The sequence below is a fragment of the Muscardinus avellanarius genome, assembly GCF_963383645.1.
Source record: "Muscardinus avellanarius genome assembly, chromosome: 12".
Taxonomy (NCBI): Eukaryota; Metazoa; Chordata; class Mammalia; order Rodentia; family Gliridae; genus Muscardinus; species Muscardinus avellanarius.
Genome location: NC_137798.1, coordinates 107,145,790 through 107,167,073, shown reverse-complemented (window position 1 = coordinate 107,167,073; position 21,284 = coordinate 107,145,790). Strand labels below are relative to the sequence as shown.

The window sequence follows — 21,284 nt, the reverse complement described above, 5'->3', positions numbered from 1 at the left end:
AAGACTTCTGACCATTTACCAAACCGCTTACAAAGTTGCTAACCGTTCTTGGGCCACCGCAACCCATTACCCAACTCGTATCAAGGCAGACAGGTGCTCAGGGCATAAGTCCTCTGCTAGTTGGGAGGTTCGACTTCCCATAATTGGTTCGCGGGTGGAAACGAAGAACAGGAAACAGGCGTCCCCATTTTCCTGATCAATCGTTCGGAAATGGAGGTTAAGAGACTGTGAAAGACGTCTCCATCCCTTCTCAAAAACCAGAGGATGACCTGGTCATCTGGAGGGTGGTCCCAGTGGACCGGGGGACAGTGGGTCACCAAGCGCTTTGAATTTGGGGTCCAAAATGTGTGGGTGGCACTGGTGGCTGGCACAGGCAGAATGAAACGGTGGTGTGCAGGCGGTATGGCTTGTCGGGCCCACAGCGTGGAAACAAAATGGCTTCTAGGCGTGCAGCAGATGCTGAGGCCGGGCCCCGGGGCACACCGCACAGCAAGCCTGTCTTGGGGGCGGGTGAAACGGAGTGGCGGCAGCGAGTGGGGCTATGCCTGCAAGTCAAGCCTGGCATGGACACTGAAACCAGGCTGTGCGTCACCCAATGAGCCTGGCTCGGGGCGGGTGGAACAGAATGGCCAGAGGTCCCAGCGGTGACCGGAGTGCTGAGCCGGAATGGTGGTTCTAGGAGACCCAAGCAGCGGGCAGAGGTCCTGGCCCGCGCAGGCGGTCGGCAGGCAGAGCAGGTGCCAGCACCCCCCAAGAAGCCTGGCTAGGGGCAGGTGGAACTGGCGGCCAGCGGCTGGCGGAGCCCACACCCCGCGACGACGGTGGGGGCAATGCCTACACGCGGAGTGCTGGTGCAGGACCTCGCAGTTGAGCTGCTGGCAGGTCGGAGAGTCCGGGGCTCAAAAAGAGAATCAAAAAGAAAATAAAGAGAAAAAAACCCAAAACTTCTCCCTAAAAACCCAAAACTCTTCCCAGGGTCGGCACCAGATGAATAGTTGAAAACAGAGTTAGGGGGCTTAGGAGGGTTTAGGAGGGAGGCTAAAACACCAGCCGGGTTAACAGAGACCAGTTTTATTCGGACCCGGCACCCTCTGGATTCAAATCTCCGCCATTATCACCAAAAGGCTGGATGATAAGTTGGGTCCCTGCCTCACGTGCTCTCACAGTGGAACCCCGGAAGCCAGAAGCGGAGATATCGGGAGGCTCCAGGTGCCGCGGACTCCAAACATCGTGATGCTACAGATGTCGCGAGAATCGGCACGCCCATAAAGCAGCGGTGCCTCCGATCCCCCACGTGACTCAGCCGCCGGTCAGACTATGCGCAACTCTCCAGATGCGTGGCCGTCCGTCCGGTCCCCCACGGCCGGCTGACTCTCCGGAGGGGCCGGGTCCGAATAAATCAGCGTCTCTGATAACCCAGTGGGTGTTTTTGCCTCCTTCCTAAACCCCTAACTCTGTTTTCAACCTAACACTTTTCAAACACACAGCAACATTTGTGTGTGTGTGTGTGGTCCTGAGGATGGAACCCAGGAGCATTCTACCTCCGAGCTACAAACTCAGCCCTATTTTTCATTCTTTATTTTGAAACAGAGTCTTATTAAGTTGCGGAGGACCTCACTAAGTAGCTGAGGCTGTCCAAGAACTGCGATCCTCCTGCCTCAGCCTCCCAAGTACTGGGATTATAAGCGTGTGCCACCACCATGCCCAAATACCCCTTTTTATTTTTTATTGTGAAACAAGGTCTCAGCCAGGCATGGTGGTGCAGGCTTTTAATCCCAGTACTTGAGAGGCTAAGATAGGAGGTTCATAGGTTCGTGCGCAGCCTCAGCAACTCAGTGAGACCATTTGCAATGTAGTGAGACCCTGTTTCCAAAAGAAAGAATAAAATAGGCCTGGGAGTATAGCTCACATGTAAAATGCCCTGGATTTAAAAAAAAGAAAAGAAGAAGAAGAAGGAGGAGGAGGAAGAGGAGAAGGAGGAGGAGGAGGAGGAGGAGGAAGAAGAAGAGGAGGAGGAGGAGGAGGAGGAAAGAAAGAAAATAAAGAAAGAAAGAAGGAAGGAAGGAAGTAAGGGAGGAAGGAAGGAAGGAAGGAAGAAGGGTCTCGCTAAATTGCCGAGGACCTTACCATGTTACCAAGGCTGGACTCAATCCTAGGATCCTCCAGTGTCGGCCTCCCAGGCACTGGGATTGCAGGTGTGTGCCACGTGTCTGGCTTGGGATCTAAGGCTCACTGTTATGGTTTAAAATGTTACTGTTTGGGGAATTAGCGTTACCGGTTAGGACTGTCCCCAGGGACCTTTGTTAGGCTCCGGACACAATTCCCCTCAACTGCGGGTTCTTGTCCCAACTCAGGACAGATGCACACTGGTCAGGACTCTTGCTAGAGATTTAAATGAGTTTATTACAAAGATAGATTATTACAAAGACAGAAATAAAGAATGCAGTTACAAAGCCGGCGTGGTGGGCACGCTTGTAATCCCTACATTTGGGAGGCAGAGACAGGAGGATCGCGCAGGTTCGAAGCCAGCCGTGTATAAAATAGGTCTGGGAGTGTAGCCCGGAGGTAGAAGGGTTTCCAGGAACCCCAGTACCACACACACACAATTACAGTTATAGCCCCATAGTATTCAGGGATAGTATGAGGGAGTGGTTCAAACGAATCCACCAATGTACAAAACACGGAACAGCCTTTGTGTGGACCCAGCACCCTCCATTTTGTTCTCTCCTACGTTACTCTGACATAGACAGGTAAAGTCCGTCCCCTTAATTTTCCCACCTAACTTTGGTCTACACCCAGGCTTCTCCTTTCAGGAAGGTCGGTCCCCTCCTCCCAGCCTAACTAGATATCAATTATTATGTAAACCTGTCCTAGAATGAGGCAGTCCCAGCTCCCCTTCTCTTTCTACTTGCTAATTACTTTTAGCTAGGATGTTTTACATTACAATAGCTGTTTGCTTCCTGGCCAAAACCAAGCCCTTCCCCAGGCCTGCCCTTCATGACTTTTGAAATGTATTTATTAATAATCAGAGCTTTCTCAAGCCTTCCTAGGCCAGGCCCAACACGGTACAGTCACTTCCAACATTCCGTCTGAGCCCAGAAGCTAAGTCACAGGAAGACTCTCAACAACCTAAAAAACCCTGTTTCAAAACAAAAATACAAAAGGCTGGGCGTGTAGCTCGGAGATAGAATGCCCTGGGTTCAAGTAAATAAATATATTGTCCACCTGGAAGTTTGCGAACCCCTGGCTGTTAGGAATTACAGGGACCAAAGGGAACACGGCCCGACAGCAAGGAACAGGCTCCAATGGGGAAAACCTAGGAGCCCGCTTCCTTCCACACCTGGGCTTTTCAGGGGTTTCGGAGGGGCGGGTGCAGGAACAGCTGCGTAGCCCGCCGCGGTGGGCTTGACACGGGCTCAGGTTTGGTAGATGTGCGGCTGCAGGGAGGCTGGGGTTCCTGCTTTCGCTGTTCCTGGGGGTCTCCGTGCTCAGTCTGCTCTGGCCACGCCTCACAGCGCCCACACTGGTGTGTCCGGTCTGGAGTCCTTTGGCTCTGAGGATGTCACTCTCCTCTGTCCCACAGGGAACTCCACCCCGGTGCCGGCCCGCGCGCCCCTGCTCTGCAACGCGTCCTTCTCCTTCGAGGAGAGCAGGGTGGTGCTGGTGGTGGTGTACAGCGCGGTGTGCGCGCTGGGCCTGCCGGCCAACTGCCTGACCGCGTGGCTGACGCTGCTGCAGGCGGTGCAGGGCAACGTGCTGGCCGTCTACCTGTTCTGCCTGGCGCTGTGCGAGCTGCTGTACCTGAGTACGCTGCCGCTCTGGGTCATCTACATCCAGAACCAGCACCGCTGGGCCCTGGGCCCGCGGGCCTGCAGGGTGACCGCCTACATCTTCTTCTGCAACATCTACGTCAGCATCCTCCTGCTCTGCTGCGTCTCCTGCGACCGCTTCATGGCGGTGGTGTACGCGCTGGAGAGCCGCGGCCACCGCCACCAGAGGACCGCCGTCTTCATCTCCGCCTGCGTCTTTGCTCTGGTCGGGCTCGTCCACTACCCGGTGTTCCACATGGAGTTGGAGGAGGGGTCCTGCTTCGAGCCCATGCGGATGAGCGGCAGGATCGCGGGCTTCCACTACGCCCGCTTCGTGGTGGGCTTCGCCCTGCCCCTCGGCGTCATTGCCGTCACCAACCAGCGGATCTTCAGGAGCATCGAGCTGAGCGTGGGCCTGACCGCCGCCCAGAAGGCCAAGGTGAAGCACTCGGCCGTCGCGGTTGTCGCCATCTTCCTGGTCTGCTTTGCCCCCTACCACGCGGTGCTGCTGGTCAAGGCCGCCGCCTTCTCCTACTACCGAGGAGACAGGGAGGCCGTGTGCGCCTTCGAAGCCAGACTGTACACTGTGTCCATGGTGTTCCTGTGCCTGTCCACGGTCAACAGCGTGGCCGACCCCATCATCTATGTGCTAGCCACAGACCATTCTCGGCAAGAAGTGACCAGAATCCGAAAGGGGTGGAAGAAGTGGTCTGCCAAGACCTACGTCAGCAAGCCCACTCAGTCCCAGGACTCGGAGGCCTTGCACTCGCCCAGGGAGCTGGCCAAGGACTATGTCTTCCCCGGGCTTGTCCACCCTCCCGGCTCTCAGCCAGCTGGGTGGGGCTCCGTGTGCACCCCGGGGAGGCTCCTGGAGGAGTCCTGCTGAGCCCGCTGCACTGCCTGGGCAGGCAGTGTGGCTCTCCACCCACTGAGCCACGGCTGCACTGTGCTCACGGCCGCGGGGCTCCTCTGGAAGGCACCACTGGTTTCTCGCTCCTGGACCCCCCCCCCCCCCCCGTGGAAGCTGGCAGCACACCAGGAGGCATGGTGGTGCCCCAGGACTGACCGCAGCCCAGAAAGCACATGGAGCCGGAGGCCGGGTGCCCGCAGCCACGGGCCAAGCTCTGGGCAGCGGCTTCTTATTCTCTGCTTCTGCAGGTGTCGCCTGTGATTGCTGCACAGCCCAGGAGCCCGGCCCCCGGCGCCCTCGTCTGGACATGGCGCCCCGCTGAGCAGACACCTCCTGCCCTAGGGCAGGCTGGCCACTGCTTGGGCTCCCAGGAGGACACATGACCTTCAAATGCTCATGGTGGGACCGCAAGTCAGCGGGAAGTGCTGGTGGACACCCCGGGAAGGGTGTGACGCAGCTGTCACCGAGGCAAGGGGGTGCCTGGAATTGAGACTCCCGGGCCCTGCCTCACGGGCGGTGGGCCGGGTCACTAGTAAGCAGAGGGCTCTGCCTGTGGCCCTCCTGCCTCTCGCCAATACCAGGGAGCAAAAGGCGCTCAGGGGGCAGAGTCAGATCCCAGCTCTGCCACCGATGAACCTCCTCTGGGCCAGTCATGCTCGGGCCCCCGTTGCCCCATCTAGAAAGTGGGTCCAGTGGTGCCTGCCTCACCGCGGCACAGCTGGGCTGGTGCCTCTGCCCAGACACTTCCACACAGTGAGAGCACAGGGGCCGGGGTAGAGCCGAGCAGAGTGGACAGCCGCACCCCAGGCCTCCCGGAAGCTGCAGGGAGCCAGCCTTCCCGCTCAGTCAGAGGCCCTCCACAACTTAATGAGACCCTGTTTCAAAATAAAAAATAAAAAAATTAGGCTGGGGGTATACCTCAGAGATAGAATGCCCCTGGGTTCCATCCCCAGCACCAAACAAAATAAAATAAAAAGAGAAAGAAGGAAAGAAAAAAAGAAAGGAAGGAAGGAAGGAAGGAAGGAAGGAAGGAAGAAAATACACCTAGAAATAAAAACCCAGAGCAGTGGCATAGGCTTGTAATCCTAGTAACTGGGAGGCTGAGACAGGAGAGTCACAGGTTCAAGGACAGCCTCAGCAATTTATGACACTGTGTTTCAAAATAAAAAACAAAAAGGATTGGGGGTATCACTCAGAGGTAGAATGCCCCTGTGCTCAATCCCCAGTACCAAGAATAAATAAAGAAAAAGAAAAAGAAAAAAACACAAGCCAGGCTTGGTGGTGCATGCCTGTAATCCCAGTGCTTGGTGTTGCAGGGGATAGGTTGGGGGGGGGGAGGTGCTTGGTGTGTGTGTGTGTGTGGAGAAGTAATCCCCCCCCCACTATCACACAGACAGACAAACAGAAAAACTGTGGATTCTTGTCCTAAGCTAAGAATAAGTATTCATCGCTTGGACAGCTGCTGCAGATTTAAAGAAGTTTATTAAAAAGATAGAAATATAGAGATAGTTACAGCCCTGTGCCGGAGCGGGGCACAGGGGGGCAATTCGAATGAAAATGCCAACGAACTCCAGTTGACTGAGTTTTTATCCTGTCTAAGTCCAGCAGGTCCCTCTGATTTTTGGAGATCATGTTACACCTTATCTCCAACCCCGGTTCTGCTTCTGTTATCTCTCCAGCCGAATTTATGGCCTAAAGGGGGAGACATCTCTGTCTCCAAACATAGGCCCAGATTTATGGCCGGAGGGGGAGGCATCTCTGTCTCCAGACACAGGCTTTTACCTTTCGTTTTCTCCCCCAAAATGTGTTAAATTGTTCTTAGGAATGCAAGGACATGTTAGCTAACCCTGGCTTTCTTAGTAAAGAAGACATATTTCAAGATTGGACATCTTTCCCAGTATTGACACATTAATACATTTTAAACCCTCTTCCCAATACCAGTACACTTGGGGGACTGAGTCAGGAGGCTCACAAGCTCAAGATGGCCTCAGCAATGTATTGAGCCCTCCATCAATGTAGTAAGACCTTACTTGAAAATAAAAAGTCCCCAGTACTGCAAATAAATAAATAAATAAATGGCTGGGAACTCAGAGGTAGAACACCCCTGGGCTTAATCCCCAGTATGAAAGAGTGAGAGAGAAATAAAACACAAAGACACATGCTCATCCCCAAGTTTCCTGGTAAAGCGCTGTGCTATTACTTTACTGGGAAGTGTTCTCTGGGGCCCTTGGTGCCAGAATAGTCAGGGCGGAGTGAGGACACGCCACTCAGCTGTCTGTGTTGCAGGGGGATAGGTTGGGGGGGGGGAAGGTGTGGGAGGTGAAATAATCCCCCACCCACCAGACACACAGAGACAAACAGAAAAACCGTGGATTCTTGTCCTAAGCTAAGAATAAGTATTCATCGCTTGGACAGCTGCTGCAGATTTAAAGAAGTTTATTAAAAGATAGAAATATAGAGATAGTCACAGCCCTGTGCCGGAGGAGACACAGGGGGGCAATTCGAACGAAAATGCCAAAGAATTCCAGTTTACTGAGTTTTTATCCTGTCTAAGTCCGAGGAAGGTCCTTTGATCTGTAGATATGCTAGCCCTATCTCTAGCCCAGTCTCTGCCGTTTCCAGGAGGATTTGCCCTGGAAGGTGGGGCTGTCCTGCCTTCAAACACAGTCCTCTACACCTCTTGTTCCATCCCCCGAGATGTGTGAAATTGTTTCTCCCGGCATCTGGGATTTCTTCAGATTTCCCTTAGGCCATTTGTTTCTCTTTCAGAAATGTAAAGAAGCCTCTCAGGCTTCCTTTCCTTCCCTTTAGAAATGTAAATTACAAGTCCCTCCTTTCTGCTAGCCCTGGCCTTCTTAGTATAAAGGATATATTTTTAAAATTGGAACTCTTTTCCCAATACTTATACCTTAATACATTTCAAACCCTCTTCCCAATACCAGTACAGTCTGGATGTGTGGCGCTGGCCGCTTCTCTACCGTCCAGAAATCCCACCCTCCTCCTGCGTAGCAGTTCAGGGTGGTTACTGCTTAGTGCGACTGTTCAACTCCACACGCTGGCTTTTCCATGGGTATCTAAACTGCAACTGCAGACGCACAGCTGCAGGCCTCCCTTCACAGCTGCGGGGCCATCCCTCCTTCCCCTCCGCTTCCCCTAACAGCCTGAGGGGCCAGCAGCGGAGGAGGACGGGCCTGTTGGCATTTAGAGGGCAATCGGCATCCGGGGGTCTGTTTGGAGGGTGAGACAAGAAGGCCCCGGGCAGGTTGGAGGAGTCGAAACGAAAGAGAGGTGTCAGGTGGATCCCCACCCCCCAGCGGTGGCGGGGACCTTGGGGTGCGGCGCCCGGCCGGTGAGCAGCCGCACTGCAGCCCGGTTTTCTCTAGCTTAGCGCTGTCTTCCTCCCAGCTGCCGCAGACCTCACCTTTCTGCTCAGGTTAGGAGGCTGGCAGTCAGCCTCGCGGACGGCCCTGGCGGTGCCTGCAGGCCGAGTTCTCATCCTGAACGCAGGACCTGAAGAACCCAGCTGCTTGCAGCGCAGGACCAAGATCCGCTTCTCTGTGGCTGCCAGTCCGTGGTGCTCCCTGCTTCCAGGGTGCTTTGGGTTCAGACTTCAGATTCCCCGTGTATCCCGGTACGCTAGGGAAGGGCTTTCATGGTCATCTTTGGGGGGCCAGTCCATGACTACCACCTGCCTCTGAGCCCTGAACCCACGGAGGTAAGGGCTCCCCTGCTCAGCGGGGCCAGGACCAGCGCAGATGCCAGGCCTTGGCAGGTGAGCTCCCAGAGCTCCCGCAGGCCTGGGCTGTTCACCCAGACAGGGAGCAGGACATGTGAAGCTGAGGGTGGGTCCGCGCAGCTGAGAACAATGGTCTACACGGAGGAGCGGGGAGGGGCCCACAGCTGCGGAGAAGACAGGAGGAGCCCCGGAGCTGCAGCCCTCTCCTCTCACGCTGCAGCCCCCAGACCCTTGCAGGTGGGGACTGGTACGGGTGGGTGGAGTGCCTGCCATTTTGGACGTCAGAGCTCACCGTGGGGCTGAAAAGCCAGGTCCCTCCCAGGTCCCTCCCTTCTCCCTCCCCTCTCCCTTCTTTCCTCTCCCTTTCTTTCTCTTTTGTTTTGTTTTGGGTTGTTTTGCTGTACTGGGAGTTGAACCCAGGAATATTCTACCTCCAAGTTATACCCCCAGCCCTATTTTTTATCCTTTATTTAAAAAAAATTTTTTTTTCGGTATCAGATGGAACCCAGGGGCACTGTACCTCCAAGCTATACCCCCAGCCCTAATTTTTAGCCTATTTATTAATTTAGTTTTTGATGGGTCTGGGGATGGAACCCAGGGGCATATGACCTCTAAGCTACACCCACTGCCCTATTTTTTATTCTTTTTTTTTTGAAACCGGGTCTCACTGAGTTGCAGAGGGCCTCACTAAGTAGCTGAGGCTGTCTGCGAACCATGATCCTCCGGTCTCAGCCTCCCGAATGCTGGGATGACAAGCGTGTGCCACCACACCCAGCCTCTATTTTATTTTTGAAACAACATCTCTCTGAGTTGCGAAGGGCCCTCGCTAAGTAGCTGAGGCTGTCTGCGCACCACAATCCTCCGGTGTCTGCCTCCCGAATGCTGCGATTACAAGTGTGCACCACCTCGCCTGGCCCTTATTCTTTATTTTGAAACAGGGTTTCAGCCGGGCGTGGTGGCGCACGCTTGTAATCCCAGCGCTTGGGAGGCTGAGACAGGAGGCTCACACAGGTTCGAAGTCAGCCTCATCTGAGTGAAGCTCTCAGCAATTTTCAAATAATAATTTTCAAATAAAATATAAAATAGGTATGAGAGTGTAGCTCAGAGGTAGAAGGCCCCTGGGTTACATTCCTCGTACCCCCAGAAAAAGAAAAAAGAAACAGGGTTTTCTAAGTTGCGGGGGGCTCACAAGCTGCTGAGGCTGACTTTGAACCCTCGGTCCTCCTGTCTCAATCTCCCAAGTACTGGCATTACAAGTGTGTGCCACCACACCTGGTTTCTTTCTTTCTTTCTTTCTTTCTCTCCTTTGAGACAGGGTCTTGCTCTGTTGCTCAGACTGGTCCTGATTTCTGGGACTACAGGTGCTGGCCACCCTGGCCGGCACATTTCTTTTTCTTTATTAAAGGTAAGATGTAGTTCTTCCCCTCGGTGACACAGAATCATGGGGTGTGGATCCAAAAGAATGAAAGGGCACGCGGCCAATCTCCCAGCCTGGCCTGAGGGGCGGCCGAGCACCACACGGCGCGCAGCGGGGCCGCTGGGCTGCGTCCTGCTGAAACGTGCTTAGGACACATTTACTGAGTGAGCACACGGCGTGCTCCACGAGGGACACGCTGCGCCCTTGCTGGTGACTCAGCAGCAGCACCAGGGCCGCCTCTGAGCTGAGCATCTCCAGGCTCCCCTGCCGCGCCGTCTTCCCCGTCTACAACTGAGCTCGGCTCGTTGCCGCAGGAATGTGGCACGGCAGACATTCCCTGGGACGGGGCGCGCGGCATCTCCTTCTGGGGAATAGTATTAGGCGTGGGGATTTGGGGATTTTTCTTGGAATTGGCCTTGTTACCAAAAAGATACTTGGGACTTATGTTATTAGTGGCCTCAAATTGTTTAAAATAATTCAGGATTTACTCCCTGAAGCTGTAACATTTATGTATGGGTTACACTTAAATTTCCAAATGACCGATGTAATAATTCTATAAAGACTCAGACAATTAGGTTACGGGTTGGGGTGAGGGTTACCGTTTAGGGAAAATGGTCCCCAGGGATCTTTGTTAGACCCCTGGGAATAATTCCCCAGTAAAATCACACACACACACACACACACACACACACACACACACACACCCCGCAGGTTCTTGTCCTGAGCTAAGGATAGATATGCAATAGCCTGGACTCTTGCTGAAGATTTAAAGGAGTTTATTAAAAAGACAGAAATACAGAAGACAGTGACAGCCCCATGCCACTCAGGAGAGGCATGGGGGAGTGGTTCAAACAAATTCACCAAGAAACGACATGTGGACCAGACTTTTTATACACATGACCTCCATCTTGTTCACGTAATTCTGACGTAGTAAACGTCCCTGTAAGGTACCTCCCCTTACTTTCCCCCCTAGGTGTCTCTTTTCAGGAAGGTCATGGTCTAAGGTCGACCCCCTCCTCCCATCCTAGCTATATTATCCAATTATGTCAACCTGTCTTTAGAAGGAGGAAGTCCTAGTTCCCCTCTCCTATGGACTTGCTAATTACCTTTAGCTAGGTTAATTTGCATTGGAATAGTTGCCTGCTTTTTTGGTAGAAACCAAGTCCTTCCACCAATTTTTGAAATATACTAATCAGAGCTTTCTCAAATCTTCCTAGGCCATTCCCAATACCGGTACAAATAATAAGCAAGCCTTAAAGGCCAGGAGGGAAAGGCAGGGCAGAAGGCCTGGGGACAGAGGGGTTTCAAAGGACTACCCAAAGCCGGCGTGGTGGCACACACTTGTAACCCAGTACTTGGGAGGCTGAGACAGGAGGATCCTGGGTTCACAGCCAGCCTCAGATACTTAGTGAGGCCTTCTGCATCTTAGTGAGACCCTGTTTCCAAACGAAACATAAAATAGGGCTGAGGGTGTAGTTCAGACACAGAATGCCCCTGGGTTCCATCCCCAGCATCACACACACACACACACACACACACACCATCTGTATCACCTAATCAGATGGAGGCGAGAGGCCGGTGGGTGCCAGGGCCTACCAGCCCACAAGATAACAATTCAAATAAAGATTGAAATTGGTCAAAGATATTGGTTCCCCTAAACCCCATTCTGGCTAAATAGGTGGATAACAGGTTTGAAGCCAGCCTTGGCTAATAGTGAAATGTTTCAAAATAAAATAAATATGCCTGTAATCCCAGAGAGAAGGTAGAAAGAAAAGGCCGGAGGGTGACGTGGAGAAACTTTATTTCTTGAAAGGCCACAGAGGCTAACTAACTTCCAGAACTCCGAGAGACCAGACTCCCAAATGTCAAGTGATAATGAGATTAAACGCCTCTTGAGTGTGACCAGAGCTTCACAAACCTCCAGTCGTTCCTGCTGATGATCCCAGGAGATTCCCTGGAGCACTCAGGAAGCCCAGGGGGTGGAGACCCAAAGAAGTACAGTATGCAAGGACACCACGCAGATCCCAGGAAACCGCCTGGAGACCCCATGGGGAAAGCCGAGTATATAAAGTATACACTTCAGAAGTACATAACCCCTAGACCAGCCTCCACACCGGGTTTTCAATGCTGGAACCCCTCCCTTTGGGTAGCTGTCCTCTCTTGCAAGTTGTGTTGGCGCTGAGAGACACTGGCGTGTGATTGACAGTGCTCGGCAACTCTCAGGTAGTGGCCAGAAGGCACCTGCTAGACATCGAGACCGACCGCGGTCCCTAGGGATGGCCTGCACCTCTCTGCCGGCAGATTGTGCCGATTTGGGAGAAGGCAGTTGATGGTCAACCAGTATAGCCCGACAATAGGGGTATAAACAAGATAGTTTATTAGCCCCTGCATTTAGTCAGTGCGCTGCCTGGAGACAAGGAGGCACGGCCTGCCTAGGAGATGTCCTAGCTCGTTGCCTTGGTAACGCTGAAAAGGACGCCCAACAAGAAACCTGTATTTAAGGGCCAGGATCAGAGCTCCATTTCGGGCTCTCCCACGTGTCTGCGGGCACCCTGCTTTCCTTCTCTTCCCTATTTCTTACTAACTTTGTAATAAAGAGTTGTCGAAGATGCAATTATTACTTTCCCTATTCAATATATCTATTTGAATCGAGGAAGAGCCCCCAGCACTGTTACAACTGTAAGCATCATGGCTTATTACTTACATAATTTTTGTGTGTGTGTATGGTATTGGGGATGGAACCCAGAAACATTCTCTCTGAAAGCTATATCCCCAGTTCTATTTTTTTTTTATTTTGAAATAGAGTTGCTGAGGGACTTGCTAAATTACCGAGGCTGGATTCAAACTGCGATCCTCCTGCCTCAGCCCCAAGTACTGGAATGACAGGAGTGTGCCACCAGGCCAGCTCTTGTTACTTATTTGGAGAAATAGAATTGATGTTCTTGTACTGACTATGTATCTGGTGATCATGCCTAATTTTACATTAATTTGAAGTTCGTCTGGAAATTCAAAATCTTGCGTTCTGGGATGAATGACAATCTTAGCTCTTCCTTTCCGATCCTGACACCTTTCCTTTTCTCTCCTTCCTGCAGCACAAAGCCGGTGGGCGCAGGAGCATGCATCTCACAGCCCTGGTCCCCGCACCTTTCTCCCGTTCACTAGAGCATTCCTCTAGGCGTTCTGTGAATACACTATTCAGACAAAGGCATCCCTGGAGGTAAAGAAGTTCACCCTGGTCAAAGTGAGGTCTGCCATTTGCCCTCAGGACCTGAGTGGTGCTCTCCAATCTCCAGGAACGAGTCTCTTTCTGCGGGGCCTGGAGCCACCCCCATGGTCCAGTGCTGGAATTCAAGGCCTTGGGTCTTGAAACCTCAGCTGCACCTCTCTCTGGAGGTGGAGACAGGGCCCACCCTGCGTGCAGCCCACTTGGTGAGCCTCACTGGTGGATGCTCTGGTCAGAGGTGATGGGTTGATCCCTCGCCTAGGAACTCAGGATCGGCGGGCCCTTCCCTTCCACGGCAGAAAAGAATCTCAGCACACACCGTCAGAGACAAAGAGGAGGTGTATTTAGGAAAGTGGGGACACACATTCAAGGGAGAACACAGGCCATCTTGAGAGGGAGAAAGCAGCTTTGGGTATCACAGGCTATGGCAGGAGCCACTGGAGGGGCTGAGCAGGGGCACGCGGGTGGGGTCTGGCGGGCTCCTCAGGCCACCAGATGGCTGGTGGCACCTGAGCTTCACCTCCTCATCAGTCCCTTGTCAGTAGCATTTTATGTTACGGTCTGAATGGTGGGGCTCTCTCTTATTCAACTAAGGTTGGTTGAATAGAAAATTTAAAACTAACAGGCAGCTCAGTGCAGCTTTAACAAATCTTTATTACAACATCAGTAGGAAAGAGATCAGTAGGAAATAGAGAAGGAAAAAGCAGCATGCTGACCTACCTGCATGCTGGAGAGCCCGAAAATGGAACTCCATCCCCTTTTGGAGACCTCAACCCTTAAATAGATTTTGTATTGGTATCTGTCTCATCAGTGTTACCAAGGCAATGGGCTACTTATTCCTTAGCCAGGTGGTGCCTCTGTCTCCGGACAGTGCACTTCCTAAGTGCAAGGGTCAAGAATCCACCTGGCCCTCGGCTCTATTGTATTGGGCAGTATTGGTTGCTCATCAGCTAGGGTGCTTTGAAGCCGCACACAAAGTTTACCTTTCCTATGCCCAGGCTGGATCCCAGAGGAGAGGAGGTAAACAGGCACTACAATAGTTACCTCTATTGTAGTTTTAGGGCTAAAGGCTTCAGTGGACTCTAAGGCCTTTACTATAGGTTAGTGATTAGAATGAAGGGCAAAGACAGAGAGGACCTCTGCCTTGTAATCGCTGCAGCCCCTCCCTGCCTGAGTGCTTGCACAGCACCTGAGCTCTGACTAGATTTTACATTTTTGAAATTATCAAAGCAATTTCCCAATACCAGCACATTAATACATTTTTATGCCTCTTCCCAATTCTGGTACATTTTAGAAATCTTAGGTGGGGAGAGAAGCCTTTACGATTACAGATGTGGGCATATTGAGGATATTTGCTTAAGAAGCAGGCCATGCCAGGAGCCCACACTTTCAATCTCAACATTAGGGAGGCTGAGACGTGAGAACCCGGGCACGTTCTCGGCCAGCCTCAACTACTTAGTGAGGCCCTTTGTAACACAGTGAGACCCTGTTTCAAAATAAAGAATAAAAAAAATAGGGCTGAGGGTGTAGTTTGGAGATAGAATGCCTCTGGGTTCCATCCCCAGTACTGGGGGTGGGGGGAAACAAACAGACCCTTAATTGTGAAAATAAAGATTTTGAAGTTTCTAGGTTTTTCTATTTGTTTATTTATTTATTTATTTATTTATTGTGGTACTGGGGGTAGAACCCAGGGGATTTCTACCTCCGGGCTATACTCCCAGACCTATTTATACTTTATTTGAAAACAAGGTCTCACTAAGTTGCTGAGAGCCTCACTAAGTATCTGAGGCTGTCTGCAAACCATGATCCTCCTGTCTCAGTCTCCCAAATGCTGGGATTACAAGCGTGCACCACCATGCCTGGCTCCCTATTTATTTATTTATTTTCTGTTCTACTTCACTCCGAGTTCAACTGGGAAAAGACTGCTGTCCTCAGTGCTTGGACCACTCCTGCACCCTGCCCCTTGCACCACTTCCATTGGCTGATTTTAACCATGGTGACAAACAAGCACGACATCTTTCAGTTTTGTGAGTCCTGTTAGGGCTGTTATGGTGCCGTGGGCTCTTTTCCTCTATTCAATTAGAATTTGCTGAATAGGGAAATTAAAACTAGTGCAGCTTTGACAATTATTACAAAATCAGTAGGAAATAGAAAGAGAAGAAAAAGCAGCGTGCCTGGCAGGAACACTGGAGACCTGAAAATGGAACTCTGTCCCCCTCTCCGTTCTCAGCTTTTAAATACAGATTTTGTATTGGTATGTTCTTATTAGCATTACCAAGGCAATGGGCTAGTAATTTTTTTGCCAGGTGGTGGCTGTCTGTGGACAGCGCACTAAGTGCAGAGATCAATAATCCACCTTGTTCCACCTCTATTGTAGTGGTATGTATCGGTTGAACATCAACTCTGGGTCCTTTGAAGCAGTATGTGGAGCTCACCTTTCCTATACCCAGGTACCCAGGTCACAAAGGAGAGGGGGTAAACACAGACGCTGATGGCCTCTATGAATGTTTAGGGCTAAAGGCTTCAACTGTCTCTCTAGGGCTTCTCATGCTAGAGACTGTAATTTCCTTTACATTCTTATCAGAGTTTAATCATTAGAACAAGGCGCAGAGATAGAGGGGGGAGCTCTGCCGTGTAACACTGCTGCCCCTCCCTGCCTGAGTAGCACCCAGGCTCTGACTGCTTTTTACATTTTGGAAATTAATACCAGAGCATTTTTCCAATATTAACACACTCTCTCTAGGGAACCTTCAAAGTCTGGGATGGTCCTGGGGACCCTCAAGCTTGCAGTTGATGTCAGAAGCGGGAGCAGTCTTATGGACTATCCTGAGGCTGCACTTGTATATCCCATTTGCTAAGGATTTTTATCATGAAAGGATGTTGAATTTTATCAGATGCTTATTCTATGGCTACTGGTTTCATACTTATTTTTTCTTGTCTTATTCTGTTGTGGTAAAATGTGTTGGTAAATTTTGGGATGTTAAGCCAACCTGGCATTGCTAGGGAAAGTCCAAATTGGTTGTGATGATTTTTTCTGTATTTTACTGACTCTGATTTGCTAATATTGGAATGTGTGTGTGTGTGTGTGTGTGTGTGTGTGTGTGTGTGTGTGTGTTACTGGGGTTCCTGGAAACCCTTCTACCTCCGGGCTACACTCCCAGACACCTATTTTTTATATTTTTGTTTGGAAACAGGGTCTCTTAAGCCAGCGAGGCTGGCTTTGAACTTGCACGATTCTTCTGTCTCCACCTCCCAAGCGCAGGGATTACAAGCACATGCCGCCACACCTGGCAAATACTGGAATCTTAAAGTATGCTCACAAGAGACGAGCCTATGAGTTTCCTTTCTTGTCCTTTCCAAGTTTCAGTACCAAGGTTATGCTGACTCTGTAGCATAAGTTGGAGAAAATTCCTGTAAGATGTGTGGCTGGGTGTGATGCTACCCATGTGTGGTCCCAGCTACTTAGGAGGTTAGGGTTGGTGGATCACTTGAGACCCGGAGTTCAAGGCCAGCCTGGGCAACATAGTGAAATTCTCTTTAAAAAAAAAAAAAAAGGAAAAAAAAAGAAAAGGAGCCGAGCGTGGTGGCCAGGCTTGTAAACCCAGCATTCGGGAGACTGAGAGGCTGAGACCAGAGGGTCATGGTTCACGGACAGCCTCAGCTACTTAGTGAGGTCTTCTACAACTGAGTGAACCCTGTTTCAAAATAAAGAATAAAAATATCAGGCTGGGGGTGTAGCTCTGAGGTAGAATGCCCCTGGGTTCCATCCCTAGTACCGGAAATAAAAAAAAGATATTTGTACTATTTCTTCCGGTTAAGTCTTATTTTTTTTCTTATACATTCAAAGTCTTAGTTATCAGTTTTCCTGAACACAATGATTACTGTTATTTGAAAACCTGAGCCGGGTGTGGTGGCGCACGCTTGTAATCCCAGCCTGGGGTTGGGGAGGCTGAGACAGGAGGATCGCGCAGGTTCGAAGCCAGCCTCAGCTACTTGGTGAGGTCTCAGCAAGTGAGACCCTGTTTCCAAATAAAATATAAAATAGATCCGAAGTATAGCCCGGAGGTAGAAAGCCTCTGGGTTCCACCCCCAGTACCACCAAAAAAAAAAAAAAAAAAAAAAAAAAAAAAAGGGAAAAAAGAAAACCTGACAACTTCAATATCAGGTTACCCATGGATCTGTTATTCTGGTGTTTTCCTGTGCTTTTCTGGTCTTGTGTCCGGACATGCCTGTTAGTATTTTATTGAATGCTGGACATTTTGGGTGAGAGAGTGGGGTCTGTGGGACAACTTTACGTTCAGAGTATTTTTGATCTCCGCCAATCTGGAGGGTGGAAAGTGGCCTCCGCCACAGCTCCCATCTGCTGGCTATTTCAACAGGCCGAATGTGTTGCCACCTGCTTAAGAACTTTGTATTTCTTTGTCCACTTTCTGTCCACATGAGAGTTTTGGTTCCACGCGCAGGTCACCTAAGGAACTGGACCTTCCGTGTGGGACATGGCTAGGAAACTTTTTTCCTGTCACTTACCGAGCCTTATGACCTTTTCCTGCGTCCTGCAGCACCTAATCGGGACTGCTCTCCCTCCCCAGCACATTCTCAGTCACGACTGTCTTCGCGCACTCTGTCCCTGCCCTTCTTTCTCTTCACCTCGGTCAGAGGAAAGCCAAGCCCCTCCGGGACCGCGACCTCCGCGGCCCGCGTTCTCCTGGGAGACCGCGCCCGCCCCGAAGGAAGGGCTCCTCCTGCAGGAGGGGGCGGGGCCAGGCGCGCGGAGATCTGGGAGGAGGGGGCGGGGCCAGGCGCGCGGAGATCTGGGAGGAGGGGGCGGGGCCAGGCGCGCGGAGACTTGGGAGCCGGGGACGGGGCCGGGCGCGCGGAGCCCTGGGAACCGAAGGCGGGGCCAGGCGCGCGGAGACCTGGGAACCGAAGGCGGGGCCGGGCGCGTGGAGACCTGGGAGCCGGGGGCGGGGCCGGGCGCGTGGAGACCCGGGGCTTGGGGCGGGGTCGGGCGCAAGGAGACCTGGGAGTCGGGGCGGGGCCCGGCGCGCGGAGACGGGGCGGGGCGGGGCTAAGCGCGCGAGCCCAACGGCCGCCGCGGGCGCGCGGGAACCGCTGCGGCCGAGGCCCCGCCCCGCGCGGGTTTGAACGGAGCCCCGCCCCGTGCTCGGCCAATCGGCGCGCGCGCGGCGGCGCCATGGCGACCCTTTGTGGGCGCTGACCGGCCCCGGCGGAGAGCGGAGCGGCCGGCCGGCTGGCCGCAGGTGAGCAGGCCCGGGCGGGCGGGCCCAGCCCACCCCGGGCCCGAGCGCGCGGCCCCCTCCGCCCTCCCCGCCGCCTCCTCCTCCGCGCCGGGACCGCCGGCCCCCTCGCGGCCGCCCCCGGCCGGCTCTGCGGCCTCCTGCTCTCTGCCCCGAGCTCCCGGCCGCGCTCGGCCTGTCCGCTCGCCCGCCGGCCCCCCGGCCAGCGCCCTCGGGCGGCGGCGGCCCCGGGCCGGTTCTCGCCCTCGGTCCCACGCGCCCCCCGCTCGCCGCCGCCCGAGGGGCCGCGTCGGGAGGGAGGGAGGGAGGGAGGGAGGGAGGGGATCTGCCCCCCCAGACCTGCCTGCGCCCGGAGGCCCAGCTAGGAAAAGCACCGGAGACACTTTGAACAGCTTTTCTCCCCAAAGTAGGGTCCCGGGGAAACGGCTTTTCTGAGGGCCTTCCGGGAGATGCCCTGTTCAGACGAGAGATCTGTCCTCTCCCGCCTTTGTGTCTACCCCGCCACAGGGCCGAGCTAGCCGTTTTCTCAGTGCTGGAGGAAATACGTCTGCTCACAAACTTCCCACGGGTGTTGCTCTTTAAGTGGTCGCCGTGTTTTCTGGTTGGAGTGAGATCCAGAATAGCATGTCATATTTACCTTTGTTTAAGTATTTTGGCAGGTTTTGTCTTGGAAGAAGACAAACAAGTTTCCCTCAACTCGCCCCTGAACCTGCTTCCAGGCTTAAGATGGTCCTGACCTTCTGAGGACTAAAAGTATCTAGAATCAGCCTTTTGCAACTGCTTATAACAGTCTCAAGCAGACAGTAGTGGGGTGGGAAACCGTCACCAAGTCTGCAGGCCTGGGCACCTTCCCGACTTGCTCTGCCCTCCCTTCCCTATTTTTCTTGGATGAAGCGTTTCAAAGTGAATTTGATAGAAGTTGTTGGTGCTGATTCACAGGACAAATCCAGTACACAGCAGGGCATGGTGGTGCATGGCTGCAGTCCCAGAGATGCAGGGACTAAGGGCAGATTTGAGGCCACTTTGGGCAACTTAGTGAGACCTTGCTTCAAAATTTAAAAAAATAATAAAAAGGGCTGGGGCAGTAGCTCAATGGTAGAGTGCCTCTGTGTTCAGTCCCTAATACTATGAAAACAAAACAAAAACACCCAGTACCAAGAGACTGCTTGGCAGTGGTCAGGCAGGATGTGTCAGCCAGAGTCTGGCCGGCCCTGCCTGCCCCAGCCCTCATCCGAATCTGGAGGTCTGCATTTTCAGCCCACCACGCTGGCCTCAGAGGTGCCTCTCAGAGCAGGAGGAGGGGTCCCTGAGTGCTTAAAGGGGCAATTACTGTCTTTGGCTCTGCCTCCCACAGTGTCAGCTCCTCGGCCCCACACCCCCTGCCCTGTCTTTAGTGCTCAGCCTGGAGGAGACCTGAGGGCAGGACTGCAGTAGAGACAGGGCGGACTGCTGCTCCTGGCTGTCCTGTGCGCCGCAGCAGCTGGTGGAGGCAGGCAGGTGTGAAGTAGCTGACTCGAGCTGGGAGCCAGGCTCTCCAGCCCAACACGCCAGGCAGGGCTTGCCGTCATCCCTCTGTGGCCAGGCTCAGGCAACTCGGGCTGCAGCCTCAAGGTGGCTACCAGGATTGGCCCCCAGGCCAGGCCAGCCAGAAGGGCCTGTGCCCCCACCCCTGCCCTGACACCTGTAGGCCAGTAGAAGCAGGCTTCATGCCAACTTGGTCCCAGACACGCACATTCAACAGAGGCCATCCTTGCTTGGGTGTCCTGTGAGTGGGCTCACACAGACGTGGCCTCTTAGACAGGCTTTCTCCCTTGCATGGTTCTTGTGGGAGCCCTCCCTGTTGCCCTGGGCATCATTTTGCTTAGGGACAGGACAGCATGATGTGGCTGGACCAGTGTCTTTACCCATCCCCCAGCTGAAAGGACTTGTTTCCACATGGGGGTTCGCAGCAGAGCGCTGTGGGCGTTCTTCAGTGTGTCTTCACCTGAACCTTGCTTTTTTTCCTTTGGAATAGATGCCCAAGAGGTAATTTAATTAAAAAAAAGGTGTGTGTGTGTGTGTGTGTGTGTGTGTGTGTGTGTGTGTGTGTACTGGGGACCAAACCCAGGGGTATCTACCTCCAAGCTACAACCCCAGCCCTATTTTATTTTATTTTATTGTGGTTTTGGGGATGGAATCCAGGGGCATTCTACCTCTAAGCCACACCCTCTGCCCCATTTTTTATTCTTTTATTTTGAAACAGGGTCTCACTGAGTTGGAAAGGGCCTCACTCAGTAGCTGAGGCTGTCCATGAACCACGATCCTCCAGTCTCAGCCTCCCGAATGCTAGGATTACATGCGTGTGCCACCACGCCCGGCTCTATTTTATTTTTTAATTTTGAAACAGGGTCTCACTGAAGACCTAGCCTGCTGAAGGCCTGGCTAAGATAACAAAGTCTTGCCTTGAACCTGCGATCCTCCTGTCTCAGCCTCCCAAGTACTGTGATTACTGGCAGGCAGTGCACTCCCAGTTCAACTTAATAAAATTTAAGAGTCTTACATGCACAGGAGGTGAGACCTGTGACACTGAAGGCAGAGTCAGAAGAAAGGACTTTCTTTGCTCCAGAATAGATCCTGCTGGAGTGTGCCTGCAGCTGCAGGGTCCTGGGAGGGGTGGTTGGCCGTGGGATCTCCTGCCCCACTGAGCTGACCATGCATGCTGGCCACAGGGAGCCATTGGGCTGCTTTACTTTTTCTTTTCTTTTCTTTTTTTTTTTTTTTTTTTGTACTAAGAATTGAATCCAGAGGAGGTCTACCAAGACCCCAGCCCTATTTTATTTTGAAACATGGTCTCACCATGTTGCTGGAACTGGCCTCAAATCTGTAATTCTCCTGCTTTGCCTTCCCAAGTACGAGGATTATAGGTGTGCGCCACTGCACCTGGCCTGACTG

At 52.7% G+C, this 21,284-nt stretch overlaps 1 protein-coding gene across 1 annotated transcript; it reads left to right on the top strand.

The window, feature by feature from the left end:
• Positions 1–830: 830 nt before the first annotated feature.
• On the top strand, positions 831–4,695 carry GPR132 (G protein-coupled receptor 132; the record flags this gene model as incomplete). The annotated part of the gene is made up of 2 exons (XM_080707242.1): positions 831–882; positions 3,584–4,695. The coding sequence occupies 2 exons, from the start codon at positions 831–833 to the stop codon at positions 4,693–4,695; spliced, it is 1,164 nt and encodes a 387-aa protein (XP_080563368.1).
• Between the last annotated feature and the right edge of the window lie 16,589 nt (positions 4,696–21,284).